General features: G+C 47.6%; 1 protein-coding gene and 1 long non-coding RNA gene across 10 annotated transcripts in view; one reads left to right on the forward strand and one right to left on the reverse strand.

Moving 5' to 3' along the window:
• ADCY8 (adenylate cyclase 8) overlaps positions 1 to 23,392 on the reverse strand; it is a 241,915-nt gene that overhangs the window by 15,194 nt on the left and 203,329 nt on the right. For all 4 annotated transcript variants that reach the window (XM_077167672.1, XM_077167676.1, XM_077167674.1 and 1 more), the window contains 3 exons: positions 21,967 to 22,045; positions 13,758 to 13,916; positions 1,015 to 1,161 (listed from right to left, as the gene is read on the reverse strand). In XM_077167672.1, coding sequence (XP_077023787.1) covers positions 1,015 to 1,161; positions 13,758 to 13,916; positions 21,967 to 22,045 — 385 coding nt within the window. The remainder of the gene's footprint in view (positions 1 to 1,014; positions 1,162 to 13,757; positions 13,917 to 21,966; positions 22,046 to 23,392) is intronic.
• LOC143689058 (uncharacterized) lies at positions 46 to 22,413 on the forward strand. 6 transcript variants are annotated; one of them, XR_013178517.1, is made up of 6 exons: positions 46 to 415; positions 13,782 to 13,922; positions 14,123 to 14,190; positions 18,799 to 18,875; positions 19,002 to 19,177; positions 20,969 to 22,413. It is a non-coding gene; the product is annotated as an uncharacterized LOC143689058 (long non-coding RNA). The 6 variants fall into 6 exon arrangements; XR_013178520.1 differs by lacking the exon at positions 19,002 to 19,177; XR_013178518.1 differs by lacking the exon at positions 13,782 to 13,922.

Genomic DNA, 23,392 nt, shown 5'->3' on the forward strand with positions numbered 1-23,392 from the left:
GCTGCTGCTGCTCCACCCAGAGCCCCTCTATGGGGTCGTCCTCACGCTGCTGCTGGGAACGCATTGCTGCACTCCTTCTGGGGGAACTGCCCTGGGCCAGTGGGAGTTCCCTTGCTAGAAATGCCAGAGCTTACATGCCCCCACCAGGGCAGACCACCCCAGTGACTGACCCAGGCAGGTGAACAAAAGTGTGGCCCTTGCCTCAATGCGAGGCAAGTCTAAGTGCCCTTTATGTTCCCAAACTCCCTGTGGGACCAGGCTGAGGCTAGATCTTTGCTTGGTTCCTTCTCTAGCATTTTCTCCATAAATCACTTCCCATCTCAGGCTTAGGTGATGGGTGACACTGGTGTCCCTCTTCAAGATGGCGGATGGGGAAGGAGAAGATCCATCCACCCAGGTCTGTGATGCTCCCCAGGTTAGTCACTTATTTTTCTTATATAATGTATTCTTTTTTTTTTTTTTTTTTTTGCATTGGGCAGGCACCAGGAATCCAACCTGGGTCTCTGGCATGGCAGGTGAGAACTCTGCCTGTTGAGCCACCATGGCCCACCCTAAAATGTATTCTTTAGACTCATGGAACCTGGACAAAGAAAGTATTATCTGGAGTATTTTATACTTGTCTTTAGTCCTCTGATAAATGCTAATTGATGATTTTATCTTTGGCGCTTTGAGCAGATGGAGAAATTCCCTATCAATGCCCACTCTCTGTGGTAGCAGTCCCTGAGTTGCAGTGACTTCAGTAGAACTGCCAATCAAATCCTGGTTTTGTCAGTTGCTTGTTATGCAGCTTTGGACTGTTATCCGACCTCTCTGAAGCTTATGTCAACAACCTCTAAAATGTAGAACCATGGCACTTACCTCCTGTGGTAATTAAACTAGATCGTGTGTGAGTGTTTATCCCTGCAGCCTGGCCTTCTCTAAGTCAAAAAATGGCCATCACTACAATGAATAACATGATGCTAGGACAACGATGAAGCCCATTTGTGATTTTACATTCTGGAGGCTCAGGTTTACCTCATCAAAGTCAGCAATGATCTCATTTAGCAAACGCAGGCACTCCACTCCTTGGTTATTCATTTCGGTCTGAGAGTAAAAGTCTGCAAATCCCGGGATGGAGGCGAACATCACCCCAACAGCATCATAGGACTGAGAATACAGCTCCTGGACAGGGGGAGACACACACAGGGAGTCAGCAACAGTCGTCAGAGTTGAGGTTCTGCCAGGGACACTACCTGTGCATACCTGCACCTGTACACATGCCCAGGTCCCCACAGAGAGGACAGAGAATGGGGCTTCTGACATCATCATGCCACCACCATAGTCCAGCATCATTGCCATGTGGCTTGGGACCATGGAAAAGCTGAGCTGGGCCTGGAGTTCCCACTGCCCGTTCTTTTGTTCTTCCTCTCCTTCTCTGCTCTCATCAATGGCTAGTCCAGACCCTTAGCCCTCTCCTCAACTTAACCCTCCTGTCCACTCATCTCAGCAGATAATCTCTCTTACTTCACTGAAAAAAATGTGGCAAATGTTGGTGACTTACCTTCATCTTAGCACTTACAAGCCAGTCTACATTTAAATTTATTTTAGTCTCTTTTGCTTTCACTCTAGAGGATGAGTTCTCTCTTTGGCTGAAGGTCAACACTTCCATTGGTGCTCCTAAGCTATTTCTAACTCCTACAGGAACTTACTCCAGTGGTGATCCATTTTTCCCTTCTACCTTTCTCCCCTCTTCCTCATCCTCTAAGTATCTCTTAAAGTGAAAAGAACAATGTGCCCTGGATCCTGCAGCCCCCTTAGGCTTTTAACAGGTCTTTCTTCATCTTGGCATCCAAACTTCTCAAACTAGTATTTTTTGGGTGCATGGTCCAGGAATCGAACCTGGGTCTCCCACATGGAAGGCAGGCATTCTAACCACTGAACTACCCGTGCACCCTCAAACTAGTTTTTTCACTGCCTAATCCCACTCTCTTACTGTCCATTTGCCTCTCGGCTAAGATAAAATCAATCTAGAACAGGTCAGCATTGCAAGTCAGAGTGGAACATTCAGTACACCTTGCTGGATCCCTCTGCAGAACAATCACTCCCAATATCTTGATTCTATTGACTTTCTAGTCTTTTGTGACACTATCCTCTCTTTGTTTCTCTTGTGCCTGGTACCTTCCAGGATGCCTTTTATTCTGACTTTCCACCTTAAATATCAACGATCACTATGGGTCTGTCCTTGATAAACTGTCCATCCTAACCTGCGCTCTTACAAACTCACCGCCTTCCCCAGCATCCATGTGCTGACATTTTCTAAATTCCTATCTCTATGTCAATCCTCCTTCGTGGACTTTGAATTTATACCTTTCAGGCTGGGTTGCTCTCGTACTCCTCACATGCTAAATGTCCCAAGCTGAGTGCCTCCTCTCTCCATCCAAACCTTTTCCTGCCCCTTCATTCTCTAACTCAGTTGCTGGTACCACCATTGTCAAGCTGAGAACCCTCAGCGTCATGCGTGAGTCCTTTCCTCCCATAATGTCCAGACTCAATAAATCATCAAGTCCTGCAATTTTTTTTCTCCCCAATATTTCTTCTACCCCACTGATAAAGCTTTGGAGCAAGCCCTTGCCATCTTCTTCCTAGACCACTAATAGGAGAGCTTCCAGCAGGGCTCCACTCTTGTCCCACTCAAAGGCATCCTCCCCGTGGCAGCCTGAGGCCTCTCTCAGGAATACAAGTTACATTGGCCATGCCTCTCCCAATCTCAAAACCACTGCCCTCAGGATGAATCTCAAACACCGTCCGTGACATCTATTCATGCACTTGGTGCCACCTACCTCTTCAGCCTTTGACCCTGCACATCCCTGCATTGGACGTTGGGCTCCAGAAACACAGAGGCTTTTGTGCTTCCTCGTACACTGTAGCAGATGCTGCAGGTGGCATGCCTGCTCTTCCAACCCCGGTCCTGCTCTCTGCACCTACCTTTCTTTCTCTGGCCACTAGAGGGCACTCTGCACAAGTGAGCAACAGCAACTGAAAATACCAGGAAATGAATGCCCCTCAGCAGCAACTCTCATCAGCGACCGATGGAAATCAGTGTATAGCACCCCAACTCCTTCACTTCTTGGTTCAGATAACTTTTATATGTGCTTTCTATTCCATTTTCCAGAGTTCCCCAGTGGGGTTAAACTCCAGTTACCGGAACAGGTAACTAGTCTGATAATGTATCATTTTGGGGTCATCACTGTCTGCCCTCATGCTCTCTATCAGCGTTCCCTGGGATTACCTCTCCATCACTTGCCCTCGGATCCTTGTCTCCAAGACAGCTGCTGGGAGAACCCAAGTGAAGACATGTTTCTGTTTCACAATAAATGCTTTTCTTTTTTTACTGCCAGTCCCTTGATAGAAATGCCTTTCCTTCCTTTTAGCCTCTGTAACCAGGCTAGCTTGTCCTCTGCTGTCACTAACTGCTTAGATGTACTGTCTTCTATAAACCTTCCCTGGCTTACATATGGGGTCAGGTAGCATCTAGCAGCATCCCAAGCAACTCAATACTTCAGTCCTTGCCAGCCTATATTACTGCTTTAGTGCTCGTTTGTTCCTTTAAGTGTCAGCACCTTGAAGGCAAGGACCATATGCAGTTCATCTTACTGCATCAAATCATCCAATTACTATATTCTAGCTGGCTGCAATATAAGGCACGCCCTCTACAGGGTCAGGTGCAAGGTCAAGCCTCAAAACTGTTGAATTAATGGCTCAACCTTTGTAGGAAACATTGATGCTTACAAAGTACTTTCATATACATTCAGTGATTTAACCCTTGCAATAATCCTGTGCCATAGGTACTATCCTTATCTCCACGTTTCAGATAAGGAAAACGTGACAGAGAGGAGCTATTATTTTGGATCCTACATAGTAAAGTAGTGGAAGAAACAGGATTAGAGGACTTCCAGGGTCTTGTACGCTCTGCACACACGAACACGCCACCTTTAACTCTCGTGCCTTAGGTCGGAAAAAGATGGTGTCACTGTTTCATGACCAATAGGTCCTGAGCTTTAAGTGTGGATGGAGCTGAAACGTTGCCTTTGCTGAAATGATGGCAGCTGGTGACTGCTGGTGTGGGGGAGGGTGCAGAAGCAGCCAGGGAGCAGGGCAATGGCACCCAGCTCTCCAGGAGGGAACCTGCTCGCGTTGGCCTTGAACAGCGTCGTGATACACGGGGGTCCAGCTCTCTGCTGGATGAATCGGAGACCCTACAATAGAAAACTTACAGAACCACACCCTCTCAGTGGCTGTGATGTAGGAAAAAGGTCTCTGTTTTCCATTACCTACATTTCTACTCTGTGCTTAAAAATAAAGAGAAAATTCTACAATAGCCCTCTGAAGCCCATCCCATAATCACGTAGTCCAAGTGCCCTCCCGGTTCAGTTTAAGCCTTTTCAGTGAGATCGATGTCACCATGACGGAAAATGGTGGTTGCCAGCGGTTTCTTCATCATTCATCTACTTAAATCTTCTAATGAATTCCAGCTCCTTCTACATTCTTCTCCTTAGTTTTATTTCTTGGCTTTTGCCAATGACTGGAATGTCTGTTTAAATAACAAATAAATGATAGCAATATCAGCTACGTTGATGAGCACTTACTATGTGCCAAGTATGATGTGGAGTCCTGCACGTGTGTCATCTCATCTAATGCACACAAATAAATGTGTTTGGCCCTGAACAATTCCATCCTGACCAAAAGGAGGAAAAGAAATGTAACTAATAAAGTATTAGTGGCAGAGAGAGTTCAAATAGAGTCGAGAGGCTACTCTGGAGGTTGCTTATATGCAAGCTTCAGGTAGACCTTGTTACCTATCATAACCTGCCAAACCCCAACCACAAACATTCCAGCCAATCCTAAAGAACACCTTGAGCAATTTATAAGATTCCACAAAGGTTCCATGCACTAGAGCAACTTCCCAGAAATCTACAACCTCCATACGAGTCCCTGGACCAGATAAGTCCTGAAACCTAGAGGGCTCAGCCTCTCCAGAACATCAAATAGTTTCATCTCCCTACCCTACATTAGTGGCAAACCCTTCCAATATGAAAAAGTTAGAATGCCCATAGTCCAAACACCCCTAAAGAGAGGGACGGAAAGATCAAAGGTGATGGTGGAGTTACACAGAGACAATAGGATTAACAAATGAATATGAATATGCATGCTGAATCATTAAATTGATATCTCTTTTCAGTCTCCAGTATCTTAGAGCAACTAGAAGTAAAAACTTAAATTGTGGAACTGTAACTGATGTCAAACTCTGAAATATGCTCTACAACTAATTGTGGTGCCATGGTTTGAAAGTTATTGCTTTTTTGTATATATGCTATTTTTCACAAAAGAAAGAAAGTAAAAAAGCATGTCTTTGGCCGTGAAGACTTGTTCTGACAACGCCCCTCTGAACGGATGGCTGATGTGACAGTGGAGGCAGTGCCCCCTTGGAAAGAACACTGACCTGGAAGAAATACGACCTGAATTAGGTCTTGACTCTGCCACTATCGGAATCCTACTGGAGGTTGGAAGAGCGGAACTAGGGTGGGTTGAGACTTACTCCACCCCACCCCCAGCCAGATTCTAACTGGAGAGTGTCCAGAAGGGGCCGCGGGTCCATTCAAGCCCAACTTCCCAGACAGACTCTCAGGGGCTGATGGGGTTGGGCCATGTGGCTTGAATCGGAGGCCAAAGTGGGAATCTCTACTCCTTCCCAGAGGCCGAGCTGGACCAACCACCCAGGGCAGGCAGGGGGCCTGGAGAACGGCGAGCTTCGCTTTCCGGGGACAGGAAAGGTGACCTGCCCTCCTGGGGCTGCTGCACAGGAGGAGAAAGCTTATCCATCTCAGCACTTTCAGGTCAAGAAGAAGTAAGACAGATGAGAAGCTACGAGCTTTCAGCACAGTGGCCCCCACCGGTGATCGTGCCCCAGCGCCTCTGCCTCTTGCCAGTCCCATGGGCCACTCCTGGGGGGCAGGCGAGGCAACGGGGAGCGTGAAAGGTTGAAACCGCCTCCCTGATACTTCCCCATGGGGCGGAAGGTGCTGCAGGCAGTTCTTTGTCATAGGCAGGCATGTGAGAAGAGAGGAGAGGACTGTCCTCACAGATATTACGGTGCGGCTACGGGCCTCAGGCTGCACAGCTGTGAAACAGGAGTGATGAGTTTTGCTCTGCTTTTGTCCCTGGTTGCCTGGAGATGCTCTGCTGGAGGCGCCTGTTTGCTCCCCCATGTCACGGCTGGAGGGCTGGGTTCTCTGCCCAAGGCCACAGCCCCTGGGAAGCAGCCCTGTCCCATTGCAGTGACTCCTAGGAGATGACTCCACAACTGCTGACACCAGGAGGTTTATCATTCTCTTCTTACCCCTGTTGATTCAGTCAGGGTACCCAAGAGAAAAGAGGTGGGACATCCAAATGAAGATAATTCAAGGAGGGTTATTTATAAAGGGGTTAATTAGAAAATGAGGGCAGAATGTAGGGGAAGCCTAGAAAATCCTCAGGCACCCAGAACCAGGCTGTGGAGCTGACATCTTCCTAGCCCAAAGGGACGAGAAGAGCCCAAAGGGGCTGATTTGATATGGGGTTGGGGGTGGGGGTGGCAGAGATGTGGCCCTAAGAGGAGCAGTGAATTTCTGGGGAGGGACACAGCCAGCCTCCGATGATAACAGGGCGGAAACCAAGGAAATAAATATCCTGACCTCTCTCTCTTGCTCCCTCCCTCTGTCCCTTACCAAGTGCCAGCCCTCGCCCCACTGGCAACCCCCATCTGGGTGCCTTAGAGTGTGGGGGACCACTGATGCGGCCAGGCAGCTCAGCCCCCCGGGCTCTGTGAGGAGAGGGTGGGGGAGCTGGAGAACACACAGAAGATCTCCAGCCCACCTGCCCTCTACTCACCTCGCTCCAATCAACCCTCTGAGTTTGCCATCTGTTTCCTGCTATTTTAGGCTCAAAGAAGAGGAAAACACTGTAAACTGGGAAGGGACTGATAAATATAGAGAAGCTGTCATTGTTCTCTTGTCATTCTCCCCTGGTTGGAGGTACAGGTTTGGGCTCTGCAATGGATTTCAGGCATAAGGACGTTCCCTCCCTCCCCACCCCCCATCCCAGCGGATGCCAGCGTAGAAGACGGGTTTTTTCTTTGCCCAGGGAAGCACAGTCTGGTCCTTTGCCTACCTATTCATCTCCAAGACCTGAGTTTCCTACTCCAAATTAAGCCACCTTCCTGTAGGGTAGGAAAAAACACCTGAGACTTGCTGACCTTTTTTGGTGTTCTTTCATGCCGTTTGAGTGTCTGCTCAAATGTCCCCTCTTCAGAGAGGCTTCTAGGACTCCCCAGTGTAAATACCGCCCTGTTCACACACTCTGTGTTCTAATTCAGCTTCCCTTACTCCTAGAGAACTCATTGCTACCTGGCATTATGCTGTTTATCTACATTCATTTTACTCTGAATTCCCATGGAAATATAAGCTTCATAATAGCAAGGACTCTGCCTGCTTTGGCCACTGTTTTATCCCCAGTATTTAGAGGAGCAGCTGGCATGTGGCTGGACCCTTAATAAATACTTGTTGAATGACTGGGTGAATGAGTGGATGGGAAGTGGGGCTGCCATTGAGAAGGGGTAAAGAAAACAGTGATGATGGCTCCTGCTTATCGAAAACATTAATAACTAACAACCATCACGCATGATGGTGAATATGCAACTATGTGATGATATTGTGAATTACTGATTATATATGTAGAACGGAATGATCATATGTCAAGAATGCTTTTGTTTGTTTGTTGTTAAATTTTTTAAATAAATAAATACATAAAATAAAAAAATGTGCTAAATTCTGTTTAAGCGCTTTATGCATAAAAATTTATGTAAATGCCATAATGATTAGATTAAGTTGGGAAGTACTATTAGCCTCCTTTTGTAGATAAGGAAACTAGGTCTGGAGAGGTTTGCCATTTTCTCATGGTCACAGAGCTGGTGAGAGACACAGCTAGGATTGAACCCAGGGCGCTGGGCTTTTGAACATGCTTTGTGGTCTGTTTTGAACCTGTCTTCTGCAAGTCTGCACAGGACACTTAACGTGCTTTTACCCTTTTTGGATCTCACTTCAATTCAAGAAGGTCAGTATTATTCTCCCATTAATCAGATGAGGAAATGGACCCAAAGAGGTTTGTTTGGTAACCTGTCTTGGGTCACACAGCTAATTAGTGGCAGAGATGGGATTTATGCTTCCACTGGAGACACGGAAGCTGCCCTTGTCAGTGTCCTTTCAACAGCTCCTTCTAAAGCCTTGATGAGCGAGCTGGTTTGCTGGACTCAGCAATGGTCTGCTCGACATTCGCGACCCAGCTCAGCCACAGACCCCTCTGGCTGGTCTTGGCTGCCAGTCATTCTCTTCCCAGGGGTGGCATGCACTATTTCAGCCAAAGCCCATCAGAAAAGAGGTGTTGCTGGAACTTTTGTGTGGGTGATGCAGCTGAATAGGGTGTCTCCAGGGGGCGAGGCCCTGTCCACCTTCTTGGGTTTGGATGGTTTGATCCATCAGCTTGTCATTGCCCACCCCCAGCCCCGACCCCGCACCCCCACATTTACGCAAGGTGGAGGAGAAGGGACACGGTTGCTTTGGAGTTAGACACATTTGGATTTGAATTTGACCATCTTTGTGACCTTGGGCAAGTTAATGTACTTCTCTGAGCCTTAGCTTCTTCATCTATGAAATGGGACAATAACCCTTACTTCCTTATTGCTCAAAATCCAAGCTTCTTCAATGCCCTACATGACCTCTCCTTTTGCACCTGTGATGTCTCAGCTCTGACCTCTTTCCTTCCCCTTAAAATACTGGGGTGCTCGTAAGCAAAGATCTTCTAAGCAAGATGTCCAGCAGTATCACAGCTCTGTGGCTTTGCCCGTGAGGGTGCCTGCCTGTGACACTTGCCCTCCACTTCCTTGCCTGATTAACATCTGCTAGCTACTAACAGAGAATGCTTGCGGGAGAGGGCCTTAAACTCCTGAGAAGGCTGGGCCAGACTCCTGGGTGTCCCGAGGCTTGGCCCACAGCCCAGAGTGCAGCGAGAGAAGCTAGTAAGGGCAGGGACTCAGGAGTCCTTGACAACCACAGGAGTCCTTTCCTTGCCCTGTTACTCCCTTCACATACTGCAACATTGCAGAACACTTTGTCTCTCACACACACACACACACCAAACTCCTTCCCACATCCGTTCCCATTATAGACACACCTCCCCATTCTGCCGAACACCTGGGCAGCTGAAGCCAGCCCACCCAGACACCCACTCCTGGTCTTTTCACACTCAAGACTTGTAATACAGACCCAGCCATTTTTTTATACACATACACACTTCTACACACAAACACACTCACACAACCACACTCATACACGCTCACATACATGTGTGCACTCTCCCGCTACCTCCCAGGCCAGCACAGAGAGCAGGGAGGCAGGGGCAGTGTGGCACAGCGGGAGGAAGCCCAAGGCCTGGATTGCAGCCCCAGCTCTGCTGAGACGAAAGGCAGCTTTATGGACCTCACTGAGTGGCGGTCCCCTCACTACTGACACTGGTGGACAGGACTCTCCTCTCAAGGTGTGAACAGAATGGAGGATAACTTCCATCAAGTGTCTCTCGTAGCATCTGGCAATGGAGTAGGTGTTCAGGTAAACGGTATTTCACAATAATGTGAAAGTTCTCAAGGCAATGCCAAAGTTTTCAGTGGTTAATCCTGGTGGAGCATGAAATGTTTAAGTATTTATAAAGCTTCAACAGAGTCTGACAAGACATGCTACTGAAAATGTCTTACACACGTGATTAAGGCCAATCCTGCCATTTACTTCGCTCGGGGGCTTTGGCCTGGATGATGGCAGGTGAGGCGGGTGTGGGCTCCGTGTCTCTGGGGGGTTGCACTCCTTTCGGGGTCCGGTCAGCGCCTTCCTGCTCTTTCCCTCGTCCAAAAAGACGCCTTGTTCCAGAGTCTCAGTTGGAAAGCAGTTTCCCTTCATCCCTCTTTGGGTTTTTCCTCCAAGGGTTCAGCCTCCCCGCCAGGTGGTCATGGCTGATGCCCACGGACACTCTCTCTGCTTCTCTGGCTTCTTCAAGACGTTCTTGTAAGACAACCCCAAGCTGGGGGAGCTTGAAACCAAGCCTGACCCCAGCTCCAGAGCACGCCGGCTGCTGAGCAGGGCCGGGCAGTGGCTTTGCACTGCATGTCAGAGCCCCTCGAGGCCACCAGGACAGGGGCCATCGAGGGCCACTTGTTCAAGGCACAGCGAGTCATCCCGGCTTCTCTTCTGTGGGTGCTTCCGCAGCGGCTGGGGCTGGAAACGGGGCCCAGGGGCATCCCCCAGGCTAGATCTCTGGGAATTCAAGGCCAGGATCACAAACCCAGGGTCTTTAGGGACCCACAGGTAGTGAAAGCAGCAGAATGTAAAGGTTACATGGGAGCCTCCTCCATGCCCAACAGCATCGCGTCCACACGTTTAAACAAGGAACTGAGCAAACCAACAAACCATAGTGCCGGCCGGCGGGCCTGCTGGCCAGGACAGGGAGGATGGGTCCACACCAGCCTCCTGGACACACACAGGCCTTTGTCGCATCCTTGGCCAGGCGTGGGCTCTCCCTCCACGGATGCTCCAGCAAGGGACCAAGCCGCTCCCTCCACCCGCACATCCTCAGGGCACGCGCCACCACCGGCACACGCGGCCCTGCGCTCAGTGGCGACCACGGCGTCCTGGGCTCCCCCCGGGCCAGCGCATGGTCCCGGGCTGGGCCAGGCAGCCCGATGGCGCCTTCCTCCTCAGAAGGCTCCTCCTGGTGCCCCCCTGAAGATGCCCCCTTCTGAGGGCTGCGTTCCAGAACGTCACCGGGCGAGGCCAGTCCCTCTCTGAGACACCGTCAGCATTTAAGGGCACATTTCAGAGCCCTCTCGAGCCACTGCTTTTGAGGTGGGAAGAGGCCAAGCCGAACTGTTTGATTTCTTCTCTTTCCTCACCCCCCGCAGCCACCCCATCGTCACGTCCTGCTGACCCACCTCACACCCATCCTCTTCCCTCCAGTTCCACGGCCACCACCCTCGGCCACCTGGCCAGGGCTGCTCCTGGCCATTTTTACATCTCCTAACTGGCTCCGGTCTGTGACCCTTCTCGCTGCTCTCTACCAGAAGCCAGTCACACTCGGCCGTGCGTGACAATGGCCGAAGGTACAGCCACCCTCAAAGGCACACACTCGCCATGGCGTAGGAGGCACGACCGCCCGAGCCTGGCCTGGGCCCTCCGCCTCCTCCTGGGCCCCCACCTCCTCCTGGGCCCCCCGCCTCCTCCTGGGCCCCCCACCTCCTCCTGGGCCCCCCGCCTCCTCCTGGATCCCCGCCTCCTCTTGGGCCCCCCACCTCCTCCTGGACCCCGCCTCCTCCTGGGCCCCCCACCTCCTCCTGGGGCCCCTCACCTCCTCGTGGGCCCCCACCTCCTCCTGGGCCCCCACCTCCTCCTGGGCCCCCCGCCTCCTCCTGGACCCCCGCCTCCTCCTGGGCCCCCCACCTCCTCCTGGACCCCCGCCTCCTCCTGGGGCCCCTCACCTCCTCGTGGGCCCCCGCGTCCTCCTGGACCCCCGCCTCCTCCTGGGGCCACTCACCTCCTCGTGGGCCCCCACCTCCTCCTGGACCCCCGCCTCCTCCTGGGCCCCCTGTCTCCTCCTGGGGCCCCTCACCTCCTCGTGGGCCCCCCGCCTCCTCCTGGACCCCCGCCTCCTCCTGGGCCCCCAGCCTCCTCCTGGGCCCCTCACCTCCTCCTGGACCCCCACCTCCTCCTGGGCCCCCCACCTCCTCCTGGGGCCCCTCACCTCCTCGTGGGCTCCCACCTCCTCCTGGGCCCCCACTTCCTCCTGGACCCCCAGTCTCCTCGTGGGCCCCCAGTCTCCTCGTGGGCTCCCCGCCTCCTCCTGGGCCCCCGCCCCCTCCTGGGCCCCCGCCTCCTCCTGAGCTCCCCAACACCTTGCATGGCTGACCTGACCTCTTCCCCGCCTTCAGGCTGGTGTGGCCACCCTAAGGGGCCCTCCCAGCTGCATCTTCCCTTGCAGGTGATTGCAAGGTCACTGTTTGGTGCATGATCTGTGCCTGCCCATCAGAGCATGGGGCCCAGTGTGAAATGTCCTCGTCTGCTTCTGTGTTTGTTGGACATCTGGCCCTCCTCCGTGAGATCCTGCCCTTTATCGGCCAAAGGCTGAGGCCTGGCACTCGGCCAGCCCTCCACTGTCCTGCCGAACGCACCCGGCTTGGTGTCCCTGCCATGCTGACTCCCGTCGCCATGACACAAAGCCCTCGCCCCTTGCTGGGACACACAGGGCTCCCACCCCCCTGCTCCTTCCTGCATCCACAGCTGCGTCTCCCGCCACCCCAGCTTCCCCGCGGTGCTCTGACTGCACCGTCCCGTTCACATGTATTTTACCAGGAATGGTTGAAACAACAGTTGACTCAGCTTTCACCAGCCTTAGCTCAACCGAGGACGCCTCTGTCAGCTTTCCTTGGTCTCGTTACCCCCAAGCCCGGAGAATACAGCGCCGACGGCCTTTCTGGGTTGCTGTGGGAATCAAATAAGCTGACGCATATAAAGTGATGGCACAGAGTGGGCATTTGTGGAACTGGAAGTGCTTCTGCCTTCCTCAGGGTGGCGGGTCCACAACATCAACTTCAGGGACAAGAGACGGGAGCCAGTTAGCTGACAGCCTCCAGGGTGCTCACTGGCTCTGCCAATGCCAAGTCCACTTCTGGAGGCTCCCAGAACATTCCTGGGCATGGCAAGGAGCCACGTGATGACAGAGGTCCTCCGTGCACTTCCACCTGCGCTGTCCCTTCCTACCCAGCGGCTCCAGTGGCCGGTGGCGGCACCTCTGCCCTCCACTGCCTTCACCCTTGTTCCCGCGGCACTGTCCACGCGGCTTCCCTCTTCTTGGGTCTCCTTGAGGAGTTGGTGTGAGCCTCCAACCAACAATTTTATAATTCTGAAGAAATTATTGCATTTCTCTCAGTCTCATTTAACTCACATGTAGAACAAGAAAGCACTAGATAAACAGGATTAGCTAACACAACACAGTTGGCAGAGCCCCTCGATCCCTCCCTGCGCCTGACTGTAAATTCTTCTTGGTACAAATTTACAATTGGCACAGACGTCTCCTAATTCACCTCAGTGCCCAGGACGATGCCTGGGACATAGCAGATGCGAGATCATTTGGGCATCTTTGGGGCGTTTAAGACTAAAAAAGGTCAGAGGATGAAGAAATGAAACTATCAGCTGGACTGAATTCACTGAGTGTCCCTTCTGATAAAATAAGAACAACATAAGTAAAAGACCATTCCAAGCACTTTCTACATGCTGAGCAATATGCTGAGAAGACACATATACATGTAAATGACAGATAGATGATAGATATCTATTCACATATGCATACATACATACATACATATATATATATACATGCACACACATATGGAACTTCAAAGCTCCAGTTCAATCCTGCAATGGAGAGCTCTTCAATCCATTTTATAGACGCAGCACTGGGGATTTCTGGGTACCTGCCACAGTAGTTGGCAGCTGGGCAGCTGGGCACCACCTGGGACACCTGGTCTCTACTTCCATGCATCCATTCATGCATGGGGATAGTAGACCGCTCCCAGAGTGTGGGATCAACGTGTCCAGGTGTCCACCTCCCACTGTCACCCATCTCACCGGAACACAAGCTGGGCTCACCTCGTTGTCTCGGTCTTTCTCCAGGAAGTGGCGGGCCACGTGGCTGGGCAGGATGTTGCGCAGCATGTTTTCGTTGTGCTCCCGCAGCTCCTTCATCTCATTGATCTCCTCTTTGGCCTGCACCCGCCAGAGGAAGTCCAGGCGCGCTGTGTACTCCAGCTGCAGGTGGGGCGAGAAAGAGGAGAAACAGGGAAGCTCTGGGGGCTCAGGCTTCAGGCCTGCGGACTTGACGAGGTGGGAAACCTTCTCTGGGACCTTTCCCAAGCGAAACAGAGTCTGAGCTGAGCATTTCGGGAGGCATTTTGCCTGGAGTCATAGATCAGATAAGGGATTCACAGGGCTCTGTACTTCTCTCTCCTTTCCAGCACTACGGAACATAGGATTTCATCACTTTTTTGTGTTATCTGACAACGCTTGTGTCCTCTACTAGAAGGTAGGTGCTATGAGTCAGGGGTCTTGTCATTTGCTTAATTACATCCTCACCAGGTAGCAGCCTACCTGGCACATGGCAAGTGCGCACTCAATAATTGTTGACTCAACAACTAAGTTACAATAATAAAGCCAGCTATAACTAACACGGTGCTGAATATGTGCCAGGCATGGTTTTGAGCAATCTACATATATTAACTAATTTAATCCATACAACCCTAATAGGAAGTTATTAATATCAATCCTCACTTTCAGATTAGAAAATTGAAGTCAATGTGGTTAAGTAATTTGATCAAGTTCTCACAGCTAGTTAGTGGTGAAGCCAGGATTGGAACTTAACTCCAAAGTCTGACCCCAGGGTCTGAGCTCTTAACCACTGCTAAGTGATGGAGAAATGAATGAGCTAGTAATTGAGAGTTCATGGATTTAGTTGTCTGGCAGCTACGGCTTAAAGTCCTAGTTCCACATTTAAACACTGTAACCTTGGACAAGTGACCCCATGTCCATTTCCTTATCTCTAAAATTGGGGTGAATGTCAACTATCTCACAGAGTGGAACAGGCATTATTTAGGAAGATATGCCAAAGCACCTGGCTCAAAATAGGTACTCAGTACCCCTTAGGTCCCTCTTGTCCCAGCTTCCCTTTTCATTTTGGAAGGTGGATAGTTTCTCATTCTCACCTTAACTTTGGGAATGTCATTATTTCAGTCTTTAACTCTTGGTTGAAATGAACAATATGCAACACTGTTAAACACACGGTTAGATGCCCTTGATTCAAGGGCTTAAACCATTCAGCTCGTTCCTTTTCTTGTTCTTATTGTAAAGCCTTGGCAGAATAAAAAAAGACATATGCACAGATTATTCATTTCAGCACAATTTGTAATCATAAGAGCTGGAGACAATCCAAGTGTTCATTTCATTGTTGAATAAAGTATAGCACATGATAGAACATGATGTAGTTATTAAAAGTAATGATGGATATCTGTATATACTCAGGTCTCTAAAGGGGAAGAAGTATGTATAGTATGCCACCATTTATCTAATCAAGGAATACATACATACATACATGCATGTTTGTGTATGCATGTGTGTGTATAACATACATACATACATGTGTGTGTATGTATATATGTGTGTATGTGTGTGTGTGTATGTGTGTATAACAACTGAGGTAAAAATATAGTTACCTATGAGGAAGGGAGGCTGGAGAGACAGATAAAAGTTAGACTTCCTTAATTACAACTTGCTTTGTAAACTTAACTTTACAACTGTGGAAATACATTACATAATTATAAAATCAAACAGAGTTTCAAAGTTAAAAATCCTTAAAGACAAAAACAAAACAAACAAATGAACATATGCATATATCTAATTGATGGCTTAACTACACAGAGAGAAACTATTCCAATTGCCTTTTAGGTGTGATAATTTGATTGTGCTTCTCTGGAGTGAAATGTGATAAGGATAAGAGGGACTGAAAAAGAATCATATGTTGTTTGCACAATTATATTGGAGGTGGTGGAATGTTATTTTTAGATTATAATCGATGTAGCAGATGGACTGCAGGATAAAGCAATTGAGTAATGGTGTTGGCATTATTGAAACTGAAAATTTTGGCAAGGGAAAAAGATGCAGTCATAAGACTGATGAGGTTAAGCCAAAAGGTGACAGTCCCAAATATGAATCGGAAGTTGCACTATAAACTGAAGATAGATCTTTCCTAGCTCTGCCAACAGAAACCAAGGCCTGGAAATGACAGCTCAGTAGCAGCAAGCACTCCCAGCGTCCAGATCGTGGTTTCTAAATATTAATTCCCATGAAAATGATCCAGGATGCCTTGCAAAAATGGCTGGGTCTAAATCTAGGGTAGAAAATGTACTAGTAATCCTGGTTCATCTTCTAGCAGAAAGCAAGGACACGATCAGAGACTACTGGGGTTATGTCAAAAGGATTCAGGAGTCAATTTGAATAGGCTCCCGCTTGCCAAAGCTATGAAAAGTTGAGCTTTAAGAGGAATAATAATTTCAGTGGCTTGAAACACACAGTATGTTTAAATGTAGAAATGCATAATGATGTTTAGGAAACAAAACTTCACTGACCACTTCCGGATGATGCTAAGGAACAAGCGCACTGTTTCAAACACTGGGCAATAAAGGGAAAGAACTAAACACTTATTCCGCCTTTTCTTTATGAATTGTACTTCGAGTTCGCAAATAGTTGATGAGGATAAGTTTCTTCTTAAAGACAAAATGCAGCTAATAAATTATGGAGTATTGATAGGTTTAGAGTTTCACCATCTATAAATAAATGAATGTAGGTAATGGCTGTCAATAGCTGCCAACATCACAAAAGGAGACAGAAGCAGACATTATGCAGCTACAAATGGTAGTTCATTAAACTGACCACTTACATATTGTTGTAGAAAAAATTAAACCTGACACTGCCCATGCCTCCAGTTAAAACTAGCAATGTACAGGAAAAACAGAGGACAAAGGGATGTGTTAAATGACACTTCCCACCGGAATGGCTTCCGGTTGCAGGGGAGAACTCTTTAGTCTGGTATGCACATGGCAATCCTTTTGAGGGCTAGCGAGGTGGAATCAGACAAGGAAATCCTATAGAAAAACATGCACATGCTCCGTCACACAGGTTTACAACTAGCAAGCAAGACCTCCCCGAGATAACGAGGAGAGCAAGTTCAAGGTGAGGGTCCTCGTTCCACTGTAACAAGGACGCTCTTGTCTCCTCTGTCACCTGCAGGCAGCACTCCGTACCCTGTCAGGGCTTCCTTTCTGGAGTTCACTCTTGTGATACAATCAACAAAATCTAGATTGAGAGGCATTGTTGAGATCAGATGACCCTCTTCCAGAAAATATTGTAAGAAAAAAAAAGATGGAAGGTAATATAAGTTAAAAAAGACTAAAGAGACATACCAAACAATGGCAATACGTGTGCTTAATTTGGATCCCCATTCAAACAAACTTAACAAATAACCCTTGTAAGCTACTTAGGAAAATTGGAACACTGCCTGAGGGTTTGATGATATCTAAGTATTATTGTTTTCTTTTTAAAGGTGAATTAGTAGTATTATTATCAGGGAAAAATCTCTTATCTTTTAGATACAAATTAAAGTTTTATGAAATGATAGGATGTCTGGAATTTGCCTCAAAATAATTGGGGCGAGGGGGCAATGCGCAAAATGAATAGGGGTATGGGTGAAACAAGACAGGTCAGCAGTCAATAATTATTGAAACTGGGAGTTCATTATACTACTTTTATCTACTTCTGTATATGTTTGAAGTATTCCATAAGAAAAAATTTGAAAGAAATTATGTGGAGGCAGCAGAATGAACAAAAGTCTTGACTGCTTTACCAAGCTGCTATGTAACCTTGGGGAAGTCATTCAAATTTTTTTGTGCTTTGGTTCTCCCTTCTGAAAAATAGGGATGGTTGCCTATTATGTCTAATTCAAGAGATTATTATTATATGAATTAAATGATATGATGCATACAAAAGCCTTCAGAAATGTCTAAAGCATAGATTTACAAGCATTGCTGTAATTGTGGATAAACTCAGGCCAAAGTTGAACTTTGATGCTTTTCCTCCAGCTTCAAGAGCATCATGGTTTGATTGGTCAAGTTGCAGGACAATATTTTCTTATCTTCAAGAAAGTATTTTCAAATGAAATGCATTGGCTTCCTTTAAAAATGCATACATTGAATCAGGAGATAATTTTTTAAATTCTCTCCTATAGAAGTGCTTTCCTCTAATTAAATTCAACTCTGTAATATGATTAGGGAAATTTGGAGGGCTGGAGTTGAATTATGCATGGAAGTCTAGTTAGAAGCAAAGAACAAACTTTTCTAGGTAACTGCAGGTGACTGCATCTAAGTCAGGTCCATAAGCATGGTCTAATCCAAGTTCAGCCTGGTCTCTGCACAAAGTCTCCCTAAGACCAGCATCTAGTGTTGCATCTCCACAGAAGGAAAGCATCCCTCTTCAGTTTACTAAAGACCTATTGTACCTACTATGTGCGAGGGGCTGGGGATACAAGGATGAGTGAAATTCAAGTGCCAGCCTTTGCTTTTAGCAGTGTGGTTACTGCAGACTGGAGACAAAAGCACAGCATATGGGCAGGCATGGAGGGTGATTTTTAAAAGTAAAAATTCTCATAGCATTTGCTCAAGAAATGTCAAGTGAATTGGAAGCGCATCCTCTTTCCTGGTTTTTACTAAACTATTAAGGAGCGGCTATATTCACAGATTACCCAGGGAACTAATATATGTTGTCCACACACTGTGTGCCAGGCAGCTCACATGCTGAGAGCTGATATTTACTGAGCTCCTGCCTTGGACCAAACACTGTCCTTAGCACATTTAATCCTCACAGCTCAATAAGGCAGGTACTTTAATATCTTCATTTCACAAATGGGGAAACAAAGAAAGGCACAGCAAGGTGAAGCCACCTGCCCAAGGTCTCACCTTGGGCAGGCTTTGAGCCCAGGGCATTTTGACCCCAAACTGTGACTCTTAACCCCTCCGTTATCCACACATGAACTCATCCAGCCACTCTTGAACCATTTCCAAATAACCATTATTCTTTTCATTTACAGGTAAAGAAACGGAAGCTCTGGGAGTTTAAGTCTCAAGCTCAGTCATTCATTGAGTGACATTGCTGTGATTCAAAAATGTAAGAATATTTGGACCCAAGACTTGTATATTTCCTTCTAAGCCATAGCCCATGGTGCCTGTCTTTATTAGACCCAGAAGCAAGTGTCTGGAGGCGTGACCTCATTAATCTCTGTCCCATGCACAGGTGTGGCTTCCTCTGCTGTAAATGGAGATGACAAGGCACCGCCCCCATGCCCAGGGCTGCCAGTGAATCAGGCATGGGGGGTGGCGGCACCCCCAACTGTTCGGTCCCCATGTCCAACGTTCAGAACATTCCTTCACCTGCCTCGGAGGAGGAAGCGTTTGACATATCACTTCCACGTATGTGCAAGAAGAAATTTCCCAATTATTCAGTTACATAACCATCTCCGTCACTTGAGAGAAGTGTAATTACACCAGCTCCCGCCGGGAGGCTTCTGCCTTACAGGGATCAGCAGGCATTACTCAGCCTTTAATAAGAACAGGGGACGCTGAGTCACTGGGGGGAGGGAAGTGGCGGGAGCAGGAAGCAAGCCCAGCGATGGGCAGGCTTCATCTGGGGAGCGCAGGACCCTGAGGGATGCAGGAGCTACAGGAAGGCCGAAGCCAGGCAGTGTGGAAAGAGGGTGGAACCAAGAGGGAGGAGGGAGAGGATTTAGATTCTTGTTTCCAAGTGACTTTTCCTACTGGCTTTGGGGCTTCCGGTGAGTTCAGCCTCCACTTCTGTCTGGGGAGAGGTGGCTAAAAATACCCACCCTCTTTGTCTCACACTTTTTGAGCATTTACTCTATGTGTACACCACTGCAATACATATATTACAATTATATTCTATATAATGCTCACAACAACCCTCGGAAGTGGAACCAATTATTCTCACACTCGGTTTACAGGTGAGAAATCCGACGCTCAGAGAGTTAGTAAATTGCTGAAGGTCACATAACTATTAAGTGTCAGATTTGGGGTTTGAACTCCAAAGCCTACAGTGTAACTGCTACAGTTATGGGATGGTTGTATAATATCAAAGCCTTTGAAAGTGATACATAAAAGGGGAAAATGTCAGATGTCACTGAAGCACAGTAGCTCGGCCCTCACTCTGCTGTCCATCCCTCACCTACATGATCCCAACACGGGTGGGCTCTCTGCTCTCTCTGCTCTCCCACGACAAATGGAGAAGACAACAAACAGAATTGGGACGTCACAAGAGTGAACTCCAGAAAGGAAGCCCTGACAGGGCACGGAGTGCTGCCTGCAGGTGACAGAGGAGACAAGAGCATCCTTGTTACAGTGGAATGAGGACCCTCACCTTGAACTTGCTCTCCTCGTTATCTCGGGGAGGTCTTGCTTGCCAGTTGTAAACCTGTGTGACGGCGCATGTGCATGTTTTTCTATAGGATTTCCTTGTCTGATTCCACCTCGCTAGCCCTCAAAAGGATTGCCATGTGCATACCAGACTAAAGAGTTCTCCCCTGCAACCGGAAGCCATCAAGATGCCCAAGACCTGAACTGGGCACTCAAGGATGGCCAGGGAGACCTATGCCCAGCAATTCGGGAGTGGCCAGACTTTGGCATTTTTGGCTTACTGTTTCGTTGTAAATTCAGTACAAATTTAAAAACAGGTCTAATTCATACTGTAGGATTGAGTGCCTTGGGTTATCATGGTGACAACTTTTCCCTTCTCCGGTCTAGTGAAGTGGGAAGAGAGGGGGTTTTGGGGACAGATCTGGGTTTCCATTCCAGTTATGACCTGAGTAGCATTAGTTTCTTCATCTGTAAACAGGGCTAATAATGACTTCTATCCAGGGTTGATGAGGGGTTAAATTAGATAATATAGGTAAAGCATATAGAAAGTCGATAAATGCTAACCTTTTTCTCCTTTCTGCTCTTCACCAAGTTTTTATACTGTTTTTCACTTGATTACATTTCACCATCCCCTTTATTACAAATAACTTTATATTATAAATGTTATATTTGATAATATACAAAACATTGGGATTTTTTGGCGGTCTCCTCCTTGGTTTCCCAGGGTTTATTACCTCCCTGTTTCTATGGTGATTTCCTAGCAATATGTTTCTATTTCTGCTCCGACTGATGGTCTTGCTTTGTTTTTCTTCTTTTCTGGTTACTTTTTTGAAGTGCGCACAGACTAAAGAAAGATGAAGCAGGATGCAGGTGGAACAGTGAAGCTGCAGGGACAGTTGTCTACGAGGGGAAAATCTCCCGAGGTGGCAAACCCTACCCCACTCAGGGTCTGAATCTGCCTGGAGAAATCCTACAGCCCTGTGAGCCCAGACATCACTTCGTGGTGAAGGGAGGGGTGATGCTCCCAAGTGAAATTGTTTCCTGCCCTCCGACTCTTGAAGGCCTTGGATAAGTCCTTTCCACACATTCCACTCCCCTGCGGTATTATTTAGCACAACACTCCTCCAAGAGATTGGAGTCCTTGGAACCGGGGCTTGGGGTCTTGTACGGTTCTGCCCACAGGACCCCGCCTGGGTCATGGCAAAGAGTAGGTGCTCACAGGGAAGCAGACCCTGCATGGCGGGCACCTCATCTACTCAGGACAAATCAACAATGAAGCACTGCCTGTATACACCAAGGCAGTGCACAAAATGCCAGGCACAATAATCTCAGGAAATTCCATGCAGCAACCCCATGTAGGAATTTCTACTTTTATTTCAGATAGGAGGAACCAGAGACTCAGGGAGATAAAGAACTTGACTGTCACCACATACTATCACAAAGCAGAGATGGAATTAGAACCCTGGCTTTGTTGATTCCAAACTTGAATGTTTGCCTAGAACATAATGCAACAGCCATAGTGATAATTTTATCCAGGCAACAAACCGAGAGGAATCCCAGTTTGCCTCAGGCAGAAATTGAAAGCTCTCTCTCTCTCTTTTTTTTGGGACAACAGTTCCTTTGAAAGAGATGTAGCTAATGGGCTCTAAAACCACTTTGCTTACAAGATCATCTTCTCCAGCTTGGTTTTCCATTAGGTGGCCTTTATGAGGAACTGATTTGTTAAGAATCACAAGCAGCTAATAGACCTTTGCTGGGAAGAGCTGTGGAGTTCCTACGGGCCACCTTTATGGAAACATGAACCAGGGATACCAGAGGAAAATGCGGATTACCTGCTGTCCATGGTAGAACACAGCAAGCAGGAACATAGCCATCAGCAGCAGAGATGCCTCCTTGGTCCCCAGGAAATCTCTGTTGGGAGAAGAAAGACAAAATGGCGGTCTGGTTACCACCAACCATACGGTGGTGGTAACTGAGTGTCAGCAAAGAGTGGGGGAAAAAGGAAGGAACATATGTTTACTGAGCATCTACTAGGTGACAGTGGGTGCTCTGAGGGTTTCTGCATAGGGTAATTCAGAAATCAGTTGACCCCAAGACGACAAGGTTATACACGTCCTATCTGGTAAAAGGGAATCCAGAGTATAGACAAGGCGTGCCTGCTCATCATAATGTCTTCTACTTGCAGAGCACTTTTTTCAGATTTCTAAGAGCTTTTATACTTTTTCACCACAAAGATCTATATGAGGACAATGATTGCCTTCTTTTTTAATAAATGCTATCCTACTCAAGAGACAGTGCTTGCTGTGTGGTGTGCTCTTCTCTAAGAGTTTTCACAAATATTCACTCTTGTAATTCTATTTCAGTTCTATGAGTCTGATACGATTGATACCCTATTTTTCAGGGTAGGGAAACAAGGTGTTATCATGTCCTTTTTACTCATGAAAACACAGATGTGCTGAAAGATTACGTGACTTGGCTAAGGCCACAGTTAGTGAGTGGTAGAAGCTGGATTAGAACTTGGTTTCCCTGACTTAGAACTCTTTATGTAGTGAAATGATATAAGAGCACAGGCTTTGGATGATAAAAGCTGGTGGTCAAAGACTGGTTCTGGCATTTCCTGGCCGAGCATGTGTGTGTGTTTTAAAGTGGTTGTCAGAAGGTTTGGCACATGGTAAGTTCTTTGTAAAAGGAAACTCTTTTAACCAATTTTTTTTTTTTTTTTTTTTTTTTGCATTTCTGCATTGCATTGCAAGGAACACAAAGACAAATGAAATAAAATCACTGGCCTCAAAAATGATGTACAAAACTAATAAAAAGATAATTATATTTAAAATGAAATACACTACAGTCTGGCAAGCTTTAGAATAGCCACACGAAAAAAACAGAGACAGCAGAGAGTGGAACCATCTCTACGGGTAGAAGGAGTTATGAAAAAAAGACACTCAGAAACCCAGAGGGGAGAAAGGAAACTAACTGGAATGTCTGCAGTACCTCCTGGGTGACAGTTGCAGCCACAGAGATGAAGTTTCCCAGTCCCTACCCTGGTGGGACTGTCAGACTAAACAATAGAGACAGATACACAAACCCGCATGATAAGACCTACATGGAGGCTTGTTGTGCTGGTTTGAAAGTGTTGTGCACCACAGAAAAGTCATGTCTTTTAATACTGATTCAATATTATAGGTTAGAAACCTTTGATTATATTGTTTCCATGGATACTGATCCACTCAGTTGTGGTATGGCTTTTTGATTAGATGG

The sequence above is a fragment of the Tamandua tetradactyla genome, chromosome 6 (assembly GCF_023851605.1).
Source record: "Tamandua tetradactyla isolate mTamTet1 chromosome 6, mTamTet1.pri, whole genome shotgun sequence".
Lineage (NCBI taxonomy): Eukaryota > Metazoa > Chordata > Mammalia > Pilosa > Myrmecophagidae > Tamandua > Tamandua tetradactyla.